The 17,438-nt window shown below is 50.5% G+C and overlaps 1 protein-coding gene across 4 annotated transcripts in view; it reads right to left on the bottom strand.

The window, feature by feature from the left end:
- Positions 1–17,438, bottom strand: part of PRICKLE2 (prickle planar cell polarity protein 2) — a 104,716-nt gene that overhangs the window by 4,493 nt on the left and 82,785 nt on the right. For all 4 annotated transcript variants that reach the window (XM_051788789.1, XM_051788792.1, XM_051788791.1 and 1 more), the window contains 5 exons: positions 15,509–15,622; positions 13,625–13,762; positions 12,776–12,979; positions 10,896–11,082; positions 7,703–8,566 (listed from right to left, as the gene is read on the bottom strand). In XM_051788789.1, coding sequence (XP_051644749.1) covers positions 7,703–8,566; positions 10,896–11,082; positions 12,776–12,979; positions 13,625–13,762; positions 15,509–15,622 — 1,507 coding nt within the window. The remainder of the gene's footprint in view (positions 1–7,702; positions 8,567–10,895; positions 11,083–12,775; positions 12,980–13,624; positions 13,763–15,508; positions 15,623–17,438) is intronic.

Below are 17,438 nucleotides of genomic sequence, written 5' to 3'. Positions count from 1 at the left end.
CAGCACAGGGCAGCGAGTTCAAATAAGGAGCCTGCAATACACACATGGCTCAGGCTCAGAGCGTGAGGTTTAATCAGGGAATGTTTCTGGCTCTTCATCCAGACAGCCTGATTATAATTAAGCACACACGTTTAAGATCTTGAATTGCTGGGAAAATGTTGATTCTAAGAGGAATCCTGCACAGAGCACGTCCACCACCATCATCGCCAGCACACAGAAGCTGGGGTGTGATGGAACCCCTTCTTTCTTGGGAGGCTGTAGCAAAGCAAAGCTACATCCAGTGGCTTCATTTCTCCATAACACAGAGTGGGAAAGGCTCCTTGCTGAGGGCCAAATGCATCTTCCCAGGCAGACTGGGCAGGTTGCACGTGCACATGCCTTTTTTTGGGAACCACAGTACAAAGTGACCCAGCAAACACCGCGTCCGGGAGAGGGAAGTTTTATTCCATTCGCTCATAGTTACAGTGAAGGATTCATTCTGCTCATTCAGGAGCAAAGATGTGCTTTTCCAGCATTGCTGAAGGCACCAAGAGCTCTGCATAGTTCTTATGATGCTCAGAGCAGGTATTAGGTTGAGGATGCAAGTTAAAATCCTCATGGAACACAAAGGTGCCTCCAGGCTGAATATTACATTTATGCCAGTGTAAAGCATCATGAGTGGGGTTAGGCCCACATTAGTCTTTCTAAGCTCCCGATATGATCCTGTCCCTCCCTGTGGAGCGACAAAGGCTCAGCAAAGCATAGTGGGAGCAAGCCAGGAGAGCTCCGGTATGACCGCAGTGAGTTCAGGGGACAGCAATAACCATTTGTCTAAAAAAAATTTCATCTAGAAAGTATAACCTGGGGATAAAGTTTGAAAGAGCAGGGATTGTTTAGTCTAGAAGAGAGAAGGCTGAAGGGGATATAATAACAGCCTTCAAATATGGAAAAAAATGCTTGCAAAGAGGAGGGAATACATTAATTCTCCAGGTCTGCTGACTCCTGCAAGGAAAATTTCAGCTTGGAGAAGAAGAAAACTCTCCCTGTGTAATCACAGCAGAAGGTGGCTGAGGCAGGCTCCAGCACTGGAGAGCTTCCCTGGCACCTAAAGGCCAGGGATGCCCAGGTACACGCAGGGCAGCTCCAAGTCCCTGCTCCCACACTGCCCTGGAGAGCGTAAAGGTGTCTGCTGAGGTTATCTGCCATTCCAGAGCTACACTTGTGCACGAGGTCCCATCTTCTTGAGTTACCAATATTTATTTACAGCCGCTGCAGCTCCCTCTTAATGAAGTGTTTCATCTGGCAACACAGCTAATAACACGAGCAAGCCCCAACCTGGAAGAAAGAGCATGCGAGGGGAGACCCCACCACACAGCCCCGACTTTTTTCTAACAAGGAAACCTGAGAATCTGTTTCCCAAGGCCATCCAGGGGACCAGAAGCCCCGCTCTGGGCCTGTGGCAGGGGATGGTTGCTATCACATCACAAGACCATTACCAGGGTGCAAAACCAGGGGCAACGTGCTGACCCCACCAAAATTTCCTGCTGCAAAACGATGCTCCGAGGCACTGAGCGCATCCATCACTGGCTGCCCCAGAGGCCCTTGCACTGTAAGAGGAGAGATGGCACCTGCTGCCGCCTGCGCGGTGCACCGGCCGGTGGCTGCCCCACGGCCCGATCGGTGCTGGCACCGCGGCGCACGTGGACACAGCAGGTTTTTTTTGCTGCCGCTCTCCGCTGCGTGGGGCTGCCAGGCTCAATATTTCACCCCGGAGCCATGGAAACGCACGCCTTTCGGATGAGCACAAGTGAGAGCTGCAGCTCGTCCGCGGGCGTTCGATACAGAACTCGAGCTGGCTGCAGCGCCAGGAACACAAAGCAGGCTTCTGGTTAACGCTCAGGTTTGATGAGAACACGCTGCACAATCCCCTCTGAAGTCCCTCCCCACCCCTATTAAGAACCGTGTTTATCCCATAAACATTGCCAAGGGAAATAACACCCGAATAAGCAAAGTGACAGCACAAAGATATCCCTCGTGAGCATCACCTCTGCAAACTTGCCACAACAAAGCACTCGGAGGCACTTAAACCCCACTGTGTGCTTTGCTAAACCGGGGCTGCAAGTTGCATTAATTATGAATTATTAAACCACTCGGCAAATGACAGCAGAGAGGCCGCAGAGAGTGCGTAGGCTGGGTGTGAGGCTGGGAGTGGAGCCCCCCGTGAGGGGAAGCAGCTCCCAGCCCCCATTAAATCAAACTCCCCATGAAGCTGGGCTAACACAGGGTGAGCCAGCATCCCACTGCAGAGAGAGCATCAGCTGTTTCACCCCGGCAGGGGAACGCAAAATGCCCTGACTTAGGATATTGCGAACAAACAGGGCTGTGCTGACACTTGCTTCTTGCCTTTACATTTATCACAGTGTACACATATACCTGTACACTACAGCCCTCACCACCTGAGCCCCACAGAGGTGCCTGCCAGCACCAAAACCTGGCACCTAGCCTGGATAGCCAGTGTTTAAATGCAGCACAGCATCTCATGTCCAGCCCCCTGTGTCAGAGCCTTCTCTCCCACAGCATCGGGCAGGCACATCCTCAAACCCCTCAAACCAGGTTTATTTCAAGGTCAATCCCAAGAACTAAAAAGGAACTTAAGGAAAAACAGCCTGCCCAGGGCTTTGTTTATAGCTCAGCCCCATCTCACTTTTGAGCGACCTCAGGGCACGCAGAAATAAAGCACAACCCTTATGTAACTGGAAATTATGGAAACTAAACGATTTGGGGGAAAGCAGAGCACTCACCAAGTGGGTTGCAGTCCCAACAGCCTCCCATGGTGTGCCCCCATCTGCCACCCATGGGTGTCAGGGTGTATTTCCCACCTGATCGGTCCTTCTCTCAGCGAGTGCTGCTTGGGAAAGGGGCTGGATTTTAACCCAAAAGCCTCCCTGTAACCTCTTCATTACCATCCCCAGCTCCTGAGATGAAGCAGGACAGCCAACATGCTGGATTGGGGATGATGTGCCATTGCTTACCCTGACAACATGTCCTTTTAGAAGTCCATTTTGGGTCTCCCTCTGGTTTGGTTCTTAGTCTACATGCTTTGCACTGTCCACATGTGACACTGAAGGGGTGAAGCCATACATATGGCTGATCCTGCAGCACCCACATCAAACCTCCCACAGGCTGAGCAGCAAGAGGCGAGTAAAGGGGAGAAGAAACACTCCTGACAGGTTTTATAGTGTTTTGACATTGGGCCTTTGGGATGGAAAACCTTTATCTTCACATGGGTTTCGAAATTATCTGGCTTGGATTGGGGAGTGTTATACTCAGGTCTCAAAATTGCACGAAATCCTCCCAGGGATCTCATCTTCCGACTTGGAAGCAGTTTTGCGCTGCCCGTGTCTGGGGAAAAGAGAGTGATAAGAACATGCTGGAGAGCTGGGAGCCTCCTTTTTTTCTCAGAAAAAGCCAGGAACAGTAAATGTGTCATTTTCTGGAACTCAGTTGGAGCGCCTGGGGCATCTGCCCTCTCCAGCCCACAGGAGAGAGGAGCCCTCACAGGATGCAGTGCTGCTGAGGACATGGGGATGGGGACCACTTTTCAGATCCCTCACACCTCACTGCCATCCTTGAGGGTGTTCAGGAGCTGCTCCCAAGCCCTCAGTGCAGGAGAGACTGGATCAATGAATATTTCTCCAGAAAATATAACCCTGTCCCTGAGGAACATGGTTTGTTCTCCCCCTCACCCGTCCTGCAGCTTTCAGCTCCTCCTCAAGCAGAGGAAGAAGAGGGACTGGAGATGATGATGCTGTCAGGTCACAACTCAGACATGCAGGGATCAGCCCTGACCCACGTGCATACTCATATGTCCTTTCTCTCCATTTGCTGGGTATATCACAACTGTTGTCTAGTCCTGGAAAAATGAACTAATTGGGGCCTTTAGGTATCTCATAACACTGATGGCAGGAGCAATGTGTGCCATACAAGTGAAATGACATTTCACCCTGTAACAGCACTGCTGTTTAACATCTTTTTAAACTGGATTTATGACTGTGACAGATGAGGCTGTTCCCTTCACCCAAACTCATCTTCTCAAGGAATCCTTTGAAATCTATTTCTCCTTTGCACACAACAGTGTCACCATTCAATGACACTTCTACCTCCAAAGCGCTCCTACTCTCTGCAAGGGGCACACAGAGACTGTTCTAAGAGAATAACATTTAGCCTGCAGGTACTTTCTTAAGTGGACTATTTGACCAGCTGGCATTTTCTGGAAATAACTGCTTGGAATCAGCAGAGATCAGTTCTTGATTTCTAATTCTGCTGCCAGGCACACACAGTGCCTGCAAAACCTTTTTTTATAGGGGAACACAAGCACAAGCACTGGGAGCAGGGTTGATGGACTGAGTATCTTCTGGGAAGTGACTAACCTCTGGTTGGTTCAGGCTTCTCATCATGAGCAAAGCTTCCTGGACAAATTTCATCTTAGCACTGTCCTGATGCAGGGAGCTATGAGGTAAACATTGCTGTAGGATCCCCTGGTTTGTGTTGTTACTAATGCCATTAAAAAAAAAACAAACAAAAAACAAAAGCAGCCAAAGGAAATAAAAATATAAAAGATAATATAAAATTATAACATCAGCAAAAATGAGCTCTCTCTTGGAAAATGGGTTGGGAAATATATTTTGCTCTTTGTCTCTCCATCTAATGGCCATGTTGGGCAAGAGGAGGACCCAGTCTCCAAACTGTAGTGGATCAAAGTCTGTTGTAGTCTTCAGCTGATGGCAGAAAAGGGATTTTTCAAACAGAAACGTGCAGGGGAAGGAGAGATGCCCTCCACCAGCAGGAAATTCTGCCCTTTGCCACTGGATGTGTTTAAATCACATCAGCATTTGTGGCAATTACACAAGCACAAATCAGAGCACAGCGGAGACACTCCCACCTAATTCTAACCCCAAAACAGAGCACAAGGAGGGTCACAACCACCTCTGCCACTACTGTGTCTGCTGGTGCACTAATGCCCACGGTGACAGCAGAGCACAACCCAGAACTGTGAGGGCAGGTGCCCAGGATTAACACGGTGTCTCACCTCTTTACTAATCCATGAGGAATTGGCTTTAAAGTGATTAACAGAGCCTTTTGGGTAAGGTAGAAACCTGGGGTCTTGCAGGAGATTGGGGTCACGTAGATCTTGGCCTACACAATGGCTGACCCCGAAATATTATAGGGAACAGCATCTGCTCACAGCAGGCAGCCTTCCGGCCAAAGGACAGGGATTACCGCTGCACACCCTATAAGTTATCTGCATTTACTGACGTCTCCAGCTAATTAGTAGTTAAAGTCATAATAGAAACATCACAGCAAAATCTGCTGCCAGGGAGGGACCAGCTTTTAACATGTGCTCTGCAGGTCAGGGACTGTTTGCCCTTCAGCTCCCTATAAAAACCAGAACGTTTTCAGCGATGCCATAAAACCTTAGATGGATGCGGTGTTAATTATTTCACTTTATAAGGTGGAGCAACTGTGAAGCATCGGTAGCTCAAAGGGACCTCATATGTGGATGCCTGGGAGGTTCTGGCAAAGCAGAGCTGGGGAATGCGGGGTGGAGGGAAGGGGGTGAGCCAGACCCCCGGGCTGTGTTGGGAGGAGCTCTGTAGGGTGCCTGCTGGGCAGCTTGCTTGGCCCCAGAGGGGATGGCAGGGATGGGAAAAGCCAGGCAGTGGGGTGGTGTGCCCTGACACCACCTGCCCAAAAACCTGCTCTCCCTCAGGTCTCCCTGTCCTCAAAATGCTGCCAATTAAATTGGATGATAACTGCAGACATGGCCCTGGGGTAGCTGCCTGTTGCTGCTGCAGTGCCACCAGCTCAGCTGAGCCAGCTCCCAGAGCAAGGAAAATTATTAGAACCTTACACATTAATAAAAATGTTATCACCTCGCTCTGCAGAGGAACAGTGTACACTTGCTGCAAGCCCCATCACGCTGAGCATCTGCTCCAGAAAGCAGGAAAGCAGTGAAATATTAAGGCAGGCACTGCCTGTAAGGAAACTCATACTTTGGCTCTGTATGGAGGATGGGTGCCTTTGGGAGGTTTCCCTCTCAGCATTCTTAAAAGGGGTTTCTAAAATGAAAGACAGAATGATTTTCACTCCAATACGAAGGCCCTGTCATATTTCCTGCCTCTTGACCTGTATCCCCAATAACTTGCTACACTTCAGCTCCAAAGCATGCAACAACCCCTACGCTGCACAGGGACTACTCATCCGAGCTTGGTGTTGCTCAAGACTCTTTGTACAGATGGGGTTTACGCAATACGAGTTTTTAGGAACACAAGAGGCTTTGGAAATGTGGAGCTTTGCTTAGGGAAATCTTGTTTCAGAGAGCGATTCCCAACTCCCTCTCCATTTCACATCTACTCCTCTGAGTATATTTGAGGCTGTTTGAGCAAAACCCTTCCCAGCTCATTAGCTTCTCTCCCCCATTTTGCTGCTTGCTGGATAAGGAGATCCTGGTTGAACACAGAGATCATTTCACATATTGCCATGGGGCTGGCAGCTTCCCTAAACAAACACACCAAATCCCGGGAGCGGGTGAGGAGGCAAGGGTGTAGCAGAGCAAACCTGTCCATCCAGGCAGGGCAGAGCCCAGAGTTCGGGTTCAGCCGGGCTCAGCTCTCCATGGGCCCAGCGATCCTCGCCGGCGCATCCCCACCACTCAGTGCCAGCACCCTGTGGGGCATCCTCGGGACTGGGTACCAAACACTCCACAGGCCACTCACTGCCAGTGACAAGGACTCTGTTTTGCAGGGGTTCAGGTGCAGGACCTGCCCAAATCCAAGCACGGCTTAGCTGGAACAGAGAAAAGCCAGGGGAGCCGCAAAGAAGCAGCAAGGCAGCATCTCTGGCGAGCAAACCAGGCCCACTATTCTCTTTCCTGAGAAGTTTTCTCTGCTGAGGGACTCAGAAGCAAGGATAGCTGTGCCACATGAGTGGAGTAGAGTGAGCTGCAGGAAGGACTGAGACTGCCCAGTGCCAGCTGTGGACCAGAGCCCCACACAGACACACACCCCCATCCCCGCAGCCACAAATGAAACCCAAACACGTTTGGGGTGAGAGGTCTGAGAAATATGACCCTGGGATGCTCTCGTGAGAAACGGGCTCAGCTTGATAGGACAAGCATCTCGCCAGGCTTTTCCCTGCAGTTTTTACTGAGGGATTGGGGAAGAGGAATTAAAGAGCTGTGCACAGAGGGGGAGGAATTTAACTAGTCATGTGATTGAGGATGGCATAACACTCAAAAGGGGCTAACTGGGCCTATTTCAAAGCATTTAAAAATATTTTTAGCCTGCAAGGGCAGCTGACAGCAGTCCTTCAAGCGCTGAAGCCTGGAATCTGCCTCTGAGTTGGCAACTGGCCTTGATTTTACTCCTCTCTTCACAAAAGGGAGGATTAAAGAGCTTGAAAATACTTGTTTTGAGCTGCACAGAAAGGCCAGCCATCCATAAAGCCCTGCATTTGGTAAACCAGCAAGCAAAGGGAGAGGGGCTGCCAGGCACACGGGGGCCAGGCAGGCAAGCCCATGTCACCAAGCCGTGGTCCCCAAGCTGTCGGTCACTCTCATAATGAGAAGACACCTGCTATGGCACTGACCCAGAACACCAGGGACTCAATCACATGGAGGGCATCCTGGGGTGGTCTATGGGTGGCAGGAGCAGGGGTGACATACCTGTTGCATTGGAGAGTGCAAGGGACTCCATGGAGCCCCGGGGAGTCTGCTCGGTGGGCGTCAGGTCCTCTGTGAACTTGAGGGCATTGATGGGGTGACGGGTGCGGCACTGCGGTGTTGGCATCCCACCTTCCTCTTCCTCCTCGTACTTGGGGACTTTGACACTTCCTCTGGCTTCAGGGAAGCTCTGGTTGGACATGTCACTGTAGCTCTCCTGTGAGCGAAGCCTCCCCGAGTAGTAGTCCTCTCTGCAGTCCTGGATGAAGCTGCTGCCGTGGCTCTTCATCGCCAGCGAGGAGCTCCTCTTTGGGTTGCTGAAATGTTTTCCCCATAAATCTGGCTGTGAGCCTGGGACCTGGCTGGGGTTATAGGAGGTCCTTATGTTGCACTGGCTGAGAAGCTGCAAGGGGGTTTGGGACTGACTTTGCTCCATCTTGCCACCGTAGTGATAGAGCTCGTCCCGGCTCCTCCACAAGTGGTCCCTGTTGAGGCTTGGTGTCTGGCTGGCCAGGCTCAGCAGATCCATCTGCAGGGACAGCGGGTCCACATCGGTGGAGAGACGGTTGGAGGTGACCTGCAGCTGGTTGCACGGGCTGCGTGCCCCCTCCTCGCCTTTGCCCTTGTTCTTGCCGATCTTGGCGCTGCGGCGGGACTCCTTGGCTCGCGCGCTCTGGAAAGCCGAGTCGGAGGAGTCGGAGCCATTGGGGTCATCGCCAATGCTGCAGGCCCTGGAGCAGAAGATCTGACCCTGCTTGGGCAGGAAGGGCCGTCCCAGCAGGGACTTCTTGCACTGAGCACAGCAGAAGCAGGTCTCGGTGGCGTGCCAGTGCTGGCCATCGTATGTCATCTGGCCCTGGTCGATACCTTGAGGAGGAAGATGCACAGTGTCAAGGTCACTTAACACTGCACAACACCTGCATCAAGGTCAGGCTGGACGGGGTTTTGCGCAACCTGGTCTAGTGGAAGGTGCCCCTGCCCATGGTGGGGGGTTGGAACAAGATGATCTTTAAGGTCTCTTCCAACCTTAAGCATTTCATGACTCTATAATCCCCTGTGAGTGACATGCACCTGGTCTCAGTCTCAAAAGTCCTTTTTCAGGGTTTCTCCAACACATGAAACTAATCCCATTTCTAATTCCTCCCAGTTCTAATTCCAGGCCTTTGCTTGGGAGTTACTCAATGTTAGGAAGGGCAGCAGAACCATGCCTCAAGCTATTTTGAATTAAATGGGGATATTTCCGATCATAAAGCAAAGGAATGCAAGAAGTTCTCCATAAAGTCCTTGAAGTCAAAGCAATAACATGTTGCCTATTTAAAAAAACAAAAAGCCTCTAACTGAACCATAATGAGGAATTTGTGCTGCCCTGGTTAAACATGTAACAGACCAGATGACATCCCTGTCCCTTGCTGCTGCTGCGGCCCCATCCCAATTTTATTTTGTCTTCTGGAGCCCCTTCTCCAAAACAGAATAGAAACAGCTGGCCCCAGGGGTCAAACACACACCCTTGCCTTGCACCCAGACGCATTTCCTGGGTTGCTTCGCCAGCCCGCCTTGGGCTCAGTAAGGGAATTGATGCAAACAGTCTGTCCCCCACCCGCAAAACCCCAGGGGGCACACGTCTGCACACTGCTCTCAGTCAGAGCCGTGAGCAAAGCTCCTGAGGTTTCAATTATAACATTTATCCACTTGTTTAAACTGCTGTTCATGGCAAAAACCCTCGTTACCTGAGAAACTGCCATGCACAGCATGGGCTGGCCAGCACGGCGGGTGCTGCACCCCCTGTGTGCACAGCATGTGCTCACACACCCGCCGCGGCCGTGTCGCTGGGGGGCCGAGTGCTGCCAGATAACTTAAAAATGAGCAGTATGTTAATGGTCTGTTTTATTCCAGCCTAAATTAGGTTTGGTGTAATCAGGTTTTTTCTCCCCTCATAACGAGCAAAATGCTTTTATACAGACTGGAGTGCTACACTTCTGGGCAATTAAGAGACAAGACGGTGGGTGGGATCCTATCAGCTCCTTTTCCACTGCCCAAAGCCATCTTGGAGAGGAAGGAGCGCAGCCTCCTTTCTCTATCCTCACCTACCCAACCCAAGCCTTACAAGCACATGCTTACCTCTGATTTATGTGGCTCTTAAGCACAGCACTTAATGACTGCTATGAGCAACTTGCAGCAAAACGGTTGCAGACCCTCCTTTGCTAGAAATGTGCAAATATGCACCAAAACAGGGATTTTACCCTGAAAACCTAACAGTCAGCAGGCTCCAGCCAGCTGGTCAGACTGAAGATCAGCAGATGGGGAAGCACAAGAGAAGGGAGTATGTGAGAAGCGTTAACAGCTGCTTCTTCACCGCTCTGCAGCTGAGCTTTCGGGAAGGATGTGCTGCAGGTCACAGCAAACGCATCCTCCCAAGTGCTTCACTGAAGCCCTGAATTTCCCCTCCCTGTGCCATCTGGCTGGTGCACAAGAGCAAAATGTTTGGTTTTTCTTTCTCTGCAGCCCCTGAAATATTTGAACATGTGAGCTCACCTCTGTGGGCAAAAGGAGAGCTGCCTGCATGCTCACGAGTAAGTGCTCAGCCAAGTGGCAAAGGGGATTGGGGAGAGCAGCAAGGTGCTTCCCAGCCCACCCGGCTGGGGGACAGCATATCCCCCTGAATAAAGTGCATTTTAAACCACTGTTCTAGAAACACAGATGGACCCTCATGAGTTATTTCTTTCTGTCTGAGAACACCTATCTGCGGGGTTGATTTAAAAAGGCAAACAGAAACAATAATGATGCCTAATGATCAAGCACCTTTTCTGACAGTGATCTTTTGGCAAGCCTGGATGGGAAAAATCTGTGTTGAAGAACCAGGTTGTTCACAGGAAAATGAGATTTAAAGGAAAAAAAGCATGCGTTACATTAGGCCAGGGAAGGCTTTCACCACTAGCTGCCACAGCTCCTGAGGTACCCTCTGATAATTAATTCTCCCCTCTCTGACTACAGAAAGGGATAAACAGTGGTTTGACCAAATAAATCACTGTGCCACCTCCTTGGTGGGATGGGAGAGGGGTACAAGAGGCTGGAGCAGACCCCAGCCACAGGCAGTCCTGCCCGCAGCCCCACAGTGTCTTAAAGTAACAGCTCTTGCCATAAACAACCCCCCAGGCAGAGGTTTGCCCCGCTGCCCTCTGGCACCGCTGGCACGTACCGATGTGCTGGGCGCAGGTGTCGCAGTACTCAGCGTAGAGGGACTCGAAGCAGCTGCAGCAATAGGGCCTGCCATCCTTCATGATGTACCGCTGCCCCCCCAGCACCGTCTCACACTCAAAGCAGCAGAAGTGCTTCATGTGCCAGTGCCGCCCTTCGGCCTCTGTGCACTCGTCAGCAAAAATGATCTGGGGGGAAAACACAAACGTGGAGCAGAGTTGGTCAGAAAGGGGTCCTGGGACACAGACACCAACCTCTGTGCCTCTGGCCTGTGCGTGGTAGCTATTCCCATTTGTTCATACAACCTCCAAGTTTTACAGCTAGCCACCCCAGTCCAGCGTGAGAAATTCCCATGGTTTGGCTTGTGGCAGGGGCATCCATCCTTTCATAGGAAAATCCATTAAAATGCAAATACCTCAGGAGCAAGTTATTGCCCGGACTGCAAAGCGTTAAGGCAGAGCTGCAGTAACGTGCTCGAAGCTCATCCATCAGCTGACAGGGTCGATCAGGGTAATAAACACGCTTATACACAACCTATCGATCTGGTGGACTTCTGAAGAACAGAGCAGCCACTTACTGGAACACATTTAGCCATCTCTGAAACAGGGACCTGAGCACAAAGGATGAGCAAAAGCACAAGGAGAAGTGGCATCTCCATGGGGGAGAGAGAAGACAGAGCTACCTGGCTCCTCACAGTTGCCAGTACCCTACCCTGTGTGCTTATCAAGGTGATTGCAGTCATTATACCAGTGGGGAAACTGAGGCACAGAACACTGTTAAGGGTGAGCTGGTGAAGCAGCCATTTAAAATATTTTCAGCAGATGCTTTCTTGCTGTCTCTGTTTCGCATCCCCATTCCATCTCAACTCCCAAGCCAAGTCAAGGGACCAAGAAGCCCTGGCTCTGCTCCCTGGTTCTCTGCCCTGTCACAAGGCACACTAAAACCTTTTCACCTGCAGATCCTCTTAGCCCTGAATTACCCTTTCTCACAATTAGCATTGGATGTTTCAGTAGAAGAAAAGCGTGTTAAAGAAGGAGTTGAATGAAAGACTTAAACAAGAATTTGCAGGGATAAAAAGTACGTGAAAAAAAATTACCCAGCCTAAGCCACAAAGAAATAGGGCCAATCGAATGGTTAGAGGTTGTTTTTCACTGGTAATGCTACAAATTTAATTGGATACATACATCAATGCTCTTCAGATATGAAGTGCATATAGCCTTGGATATTTACTATTACACGCTTGCAAAGATAGGACGTGGTATTTTATAGTACAGATGGTTTTCCACACTATGGTTTTTGTAACTTTAAAAACCAGAACAATTTCCTTCACCAGCCTTTTAAACAGAGATTGACACTTGAGAAATGCTCAGAGACGACTCTGTATGGTTTTCTATATCAGTTTTGTATTCCATTTGTTCAGCTTCCTATAGCCTGTTAATCGCCTCTCTTAAAGCCTATTTCAGCTTAGTGTGTATGCTCAGACACGACTGACTGTAGGAAACACAGCACTCATCCCATCAGAGGCTTCTTCTGGGAAAATAGAGGAGAAAGGAGGACCACCATACCCACCTGGGCTAAAATCACAGTATGGGGGCTGTGCTCCTACTGGAAACAGAGAACCCCCCCAGCTCCCTGCATGTAGACAAGGACCTATCTCTGAACAGTCCTAGGCATACTGCAACAAAGAATACCCGAAACCTCAGGAAAAGCTTGGCTGAACCTTTGGCAAAGCCAAGCCATCATATTTTGTGTGCATGCCTCCATGCAGAGGTCAGGATGGATGGAGAGGAAAATGCCACCCAGGGAGCAAGGGGAACCCTCTTGCACCACCCCCACAGACAGCAGCATCAGCGGCAGATGCTGGGGTGAGCTGGCTCTTACCTCGTCGCACGCGGCACAGCGGGGCTTGAGGCACTCGGCGTGGTGCCTGCCACAGTAGATCTTCCCATCTTGGTAGAAGTAGATCAGGTCAACCAGCAGCTCATTGCAGACGCTGCAGATGAAGCAGGGAGGGTGCCAGCAAACGCCGTGTCCCGCTCGCGAGGCGAAGACGGCCATGTCCCCTCCGTTGATCTGGCCGCCGCACTGTCAGAAAAGCTGGTGACTAATGGGGGGTGTGGGTGAACCCACTGCCACCCATCACCAACCAGTTGCTCTCACAACCACCCCCTGCAGAGTGCCAGGAGCTGAAGTGACTACTCCACATCAAATATTGCAGGGTGCTCTTGAAACACATCCTGACAGACCTCAGTGCTCGTACCTGGTGGGATCATGAGTGGGCGCTTCTCCCGTGAGCTTCATAAAATCATAGAATGGTTTGGGCTGGAAGGGATCTTAAAGATCATCTAGTTCCAACCTCTCCTGCCATGGGCAAGGACACCTTCCACTAGACCAGGACCAAGCCCTGTCCAATCTGGCCTTGAATACTTCCAGGGACAGGGGAGTCACAGCTTCTCTGGGTAACCTGTGCCAGGGTCTCACCACCCTCACAGTAAAGAATTTCTTTCTAATATTTAATCTAAACCTACCCTCTGTTAGTTTAAAGCCATTCTCCCTGTGATAGGGAGTCTCTCTCTAGCTCTCTTGTAGCCCCTTTAGGTACTGGAAAGGGTTCTAAGGTCTCCCTGGAGCCTTCTATTCTCCAGACTGAACAAGCCCAAGTCTCTCAGCCTGCCTTCACAGGAGAGGTGCTTCACTGATTCAAGTGCCAGTTCATCAGCTGCTACCCACCTGTTCACAGATGGCTCCTGTCATAGTTACAGGGAACGGCCGAACATTGCCTCTTCCTAAATTTTCCCTCTTCCTTTGGTTGCTGAAGAGTTTGAGCTCCCTCTTCTCCTCCTCATCCAATGAATTGCAATAGCGGACCTAAAAAACACAAGTGATGTTCAGTGTTAGGAGTGTTCCTGGCTCCCCAGACAGCGAGCTGCAGTCCCACAGGCCCTGCAAACCTCTGCATGGGGACTATGCAAACTCTGCCCTTGGCTCAGGGGACACTGGAGAAATGCAGGTGTCTGGGCTTCAGTCATCTGGGGTTTGGTCGGAATTTCAAGAGGCTGAGATGAGAAGAAAGGGTAAGAGAAAGGTTGCTCTTTGGTTGCTCAGTTTGCAGAAAAGTCTTAGAAGTTAGATTCTCAGAGTCCTACCCAGACCAGCAATTGGAGTGATGGTTTTCCTGCTTTCTCCACCAGACTCCTATAGCAGAGGTCTTCAAAACATTTCACTGGCATTTCCAGAGCACAGCCCCTTTTCCCTGTGCAAATGACGGAGTTTCAGTGATTTGTGAACTATTTTTCCAGCACAGGGTCAAGTCTGTACATTTCCAAAATCTTTGCATTGGAAGGCAATAAGGAAATAAGTAAAATAAAATGATACAGTGAATGATGCCATCTCCCCAAAGCTTATAAAACTCTGAGGTTTTCTGGGCTATTTTCATCCTGCAGGTTTAGTTCTTGGCTGGTTGCACCTCAATGGAGAGTACGAGTGGAGAGTCAAGGCAGCCACGTGTAGTACCAATGCCCGATCCAGTCTCCATTATGCAGGAGAGCAGATTCATGGAGCTGAGCAGGGTTATTCATGTGAGTAACCAACACACCTTGAGTGTTCAAAGGAGCAAAATCGAGCACGAGGGGAACTTGGATGCAAAATCTGCCAATTTACAGAAAATACATGCAGACTTGTGTGTCTAACTTGCAGCAACACGGGCTGGAGTAGCATCATTTGTGCATATTTATTCTCATATTTTTGGCTGTCAGAGGTTGTGGGTTTCAAGCAGATGCCAGGAAAGCAAGCAGGCAGGCAGGTTGGGGCCTGAGGGTGTATAGGAAGAAGCCCCTTCCTGGTGCCTGGAGCTCCCCCTGCGCTGGCAGCGCTGTGCTGTGCCCGTGGCACCCAGCCACGTGCAGGCAAACCTGTTAAAATCTGACCTAGACCAAACAAGTTACCTGCATGTATTTTCCAGAGCGGTTTCTTCAGAAAGCAGCATGAAAACGATTCTTTTTGTTTACACAGGGAAATTTTGCGGGTTACCAGAAGCCAGCGTTCTCACTGGTGAGATCAGGATGTCAAAAGACCAGACCCTTTTTGCTGCCTCACATCGTTCTTGTAAGACGTAAGAGTGTTTATTTGCTCTGACTGGTCTTGACTCAACCTCTGGCTTGCCAGGCTCTCCCAGCTCATGAGGCTCAGCCCAAGTGAAGCCCCTCCTTGGCACACTCACTCCCACTCCCAAGGTGAGTTGGAAGCAGCACCTGGGAAAAGGCTTTTACAACTTTGTATCTGTCTCTAGATGATCTCAACAGCATTACAAGCCACTTTTAATGGGGCTTTGGCCTCCAAGGGCTGATAAAATGCTTTTATTTCAGAGAACTGCAGAACTGATGAAAAATTTTTAACTTCAGAAACAAACAACTCTCCACCTCCAACACAACCAAAGCAGGGAGCAAACACAGTCACTTAAATAGCAACATGATCAAACTTCAAGTAAATCCCCCCAAGAAGAAAAAGGAGTTGAGAAAGGATGACCCACGCTTCCCCCACAAGCAACCCCAGGAGGTGCATCCACTCTCCGCCCGCAGCCCTGCTGATGTCCGAGGACACGTTTTGGACACTGACCTCATTGTCATGCGGTGGCAGCTGATGCAGAAGTTGCTTTATGCGAGACTTTTCTCCCGGGCTGTTGACGTAGGGGACCTTGTCCTCGGGCAGGCAGCTGTAGTACTGGTGCACCTACGGAGCAAGAGAGTGGACTGCAGAGGGGTTCCCCGGCCAAGCCCATGCCCCCAAGCCCAGCCAGCAGCCAACCCCCCGAGCCAGTGGGCGCTGGGTCTTCCCAAAGATTTTGAGCATGGAAAGGCAGCCAGGAGCTGCTCTGGGTTTACTGCCTTTTTCTCCTCGGAGGTAGAGGGGTGGCAGCCCCGGCGAGGCGGCAGGCGCGTTACCGTTTGCTCGGTCAGCCTCCATAGCGTGAGCATGTTGCGCCGGCTGCGGGGATGTGTCGGCACCTGCCTCGGTTGGGGAGGTTAAAAAGGCTGCGCCCCGGCAGCCTCCGAGTTGCCGGCTATCTCAGCCTCCACCTCCATCAAAACCCTCCGGGCTTTTTTCTGCAGCAATTTGTGGAAGTAAACAGCAGATAAAAATCTGTTGGAAGGCTTAGTTTTTCTCTTTTGTCTCAGAGCGTATAATTAAAATCAGCTATTAAAAAGGCTGGAGGACGGCGTGCCCGGCGCTGGGAGCGCAGTGCAGCCCGGAGAGGAAGCACACCCTGAACCCCAGCGTCTCTCCTCCGACTGCCACACCTGGGACGTGCACTGAAGGGCCGGGCCAGCACCGGGAGGGGACTCACTGGCTGATCTGCGCTGAAATGGCCACAGTGAAGCTGAACGGCTTGGGAAGAACCAGGAGAAGCAAGAGGTAAGGGAGAGCTCGGCTGGGATTGGAATTCTCTGCAGACCCAGATGCCTCTGGATGCTTGGGCAGGAGGAGAAGGCTGGCTGGCTTCCTTAAATCTGCTCTTGGCTACAGAGATGCAGGGTGTTTTGCCAGCACACACAGCTTTCTGCCTTTGCCGCGGTGGGATTAGACCCGAGATGCTCCCTCAGCTCTCAGCAATTCATTTTGGAGTGGCTGCACCGCCTGCAGCTTTCACAGGGCTTTTCCCAAATGACACTTCCTTCGCAGTAGCTTCTGATCAGCTTTTTCCCTCGCTGTATGTTTTGGACTTTGGCCTAGAAAGCACCACCTGTGCTGGCTCTCCCCAGAGAAGCCCTCTCTGCCCACACAACCCCACAGCATCTGTGGATGACAAGCTGCCGTGGGTCACTGGGAGGGGTGGGGACACCAGGGTCAGGTCACACAGGGGTGGCTGGCAAGAGAGCTCGCCTGTAGGCTCATAAGCTGACAGAGGTGGATCATAAACATACTTACCTTCCACAGGAAGAAATACTCTTTTATTCCAGAATAAATATCCAAACCTGTCTTTATTCAGGAATAATTGCTTTGCATTCACCTCACTCCCTGCTCTCATTTAGAGCTACCTGCAAGCAGAGTTGCTCCAGTGCTTTTCTCAATTTATGTTCCTCCCCAAACTGATGTCACCATCCACCTTTCCCCATCATCATGTTTTCCAGAAAGGGAGATTTTTAGCAGATTTCCACCCGTAACTCTGCAGTGCTGATGACAAGGGAACGGCTTGTATCATGAAGTTGAAGAATATGCTGAACATATGCCACTGCAAAACCCTAAATTTGTTTTGCTAAGGCACAGCAGAAACAGACCCACCAGCTATGGAAACTGTCAAAGAAAGAATGGCTGCGAAGTATTTTGTTATGTTAAAAAGAAAACAAACTACGTACATTGGAATACTTACTTTGCATTTATAGAGCATCCTTCATCCAAGGACATCAAAGCACACTGAAAACGCTTAAATTCTTATGATGTGCTACACAAGGTGGCAAATATACACACTGGAAAGGACTAATTGCAGCATCACAATGTTAAATGAGCGCCGTGAGTTTATGCAGCAAGCCTGTAGCAGAGTTTGCAG

Source organism: Manacus candei, unplaced genomic scaffold, assembly GCF_025592945.1.
Source record: "Manacus candei isolate 608988 ecotype Guabito, Panama unplaced genomic scaffold, ASM2559294v1 h1tg000025l, whole genome shotgun sequence".
Taxonomy (NCBI): Eukaryota; Metazoa; Chordata; class Aves; order Passeriformes; family Pipridae; genus Manacus; species Manacus candei.
Note: the sequence above shows the minus strand (reverse complement) of the source record. Positions and strands in the feature narration are given on the sequence as shown.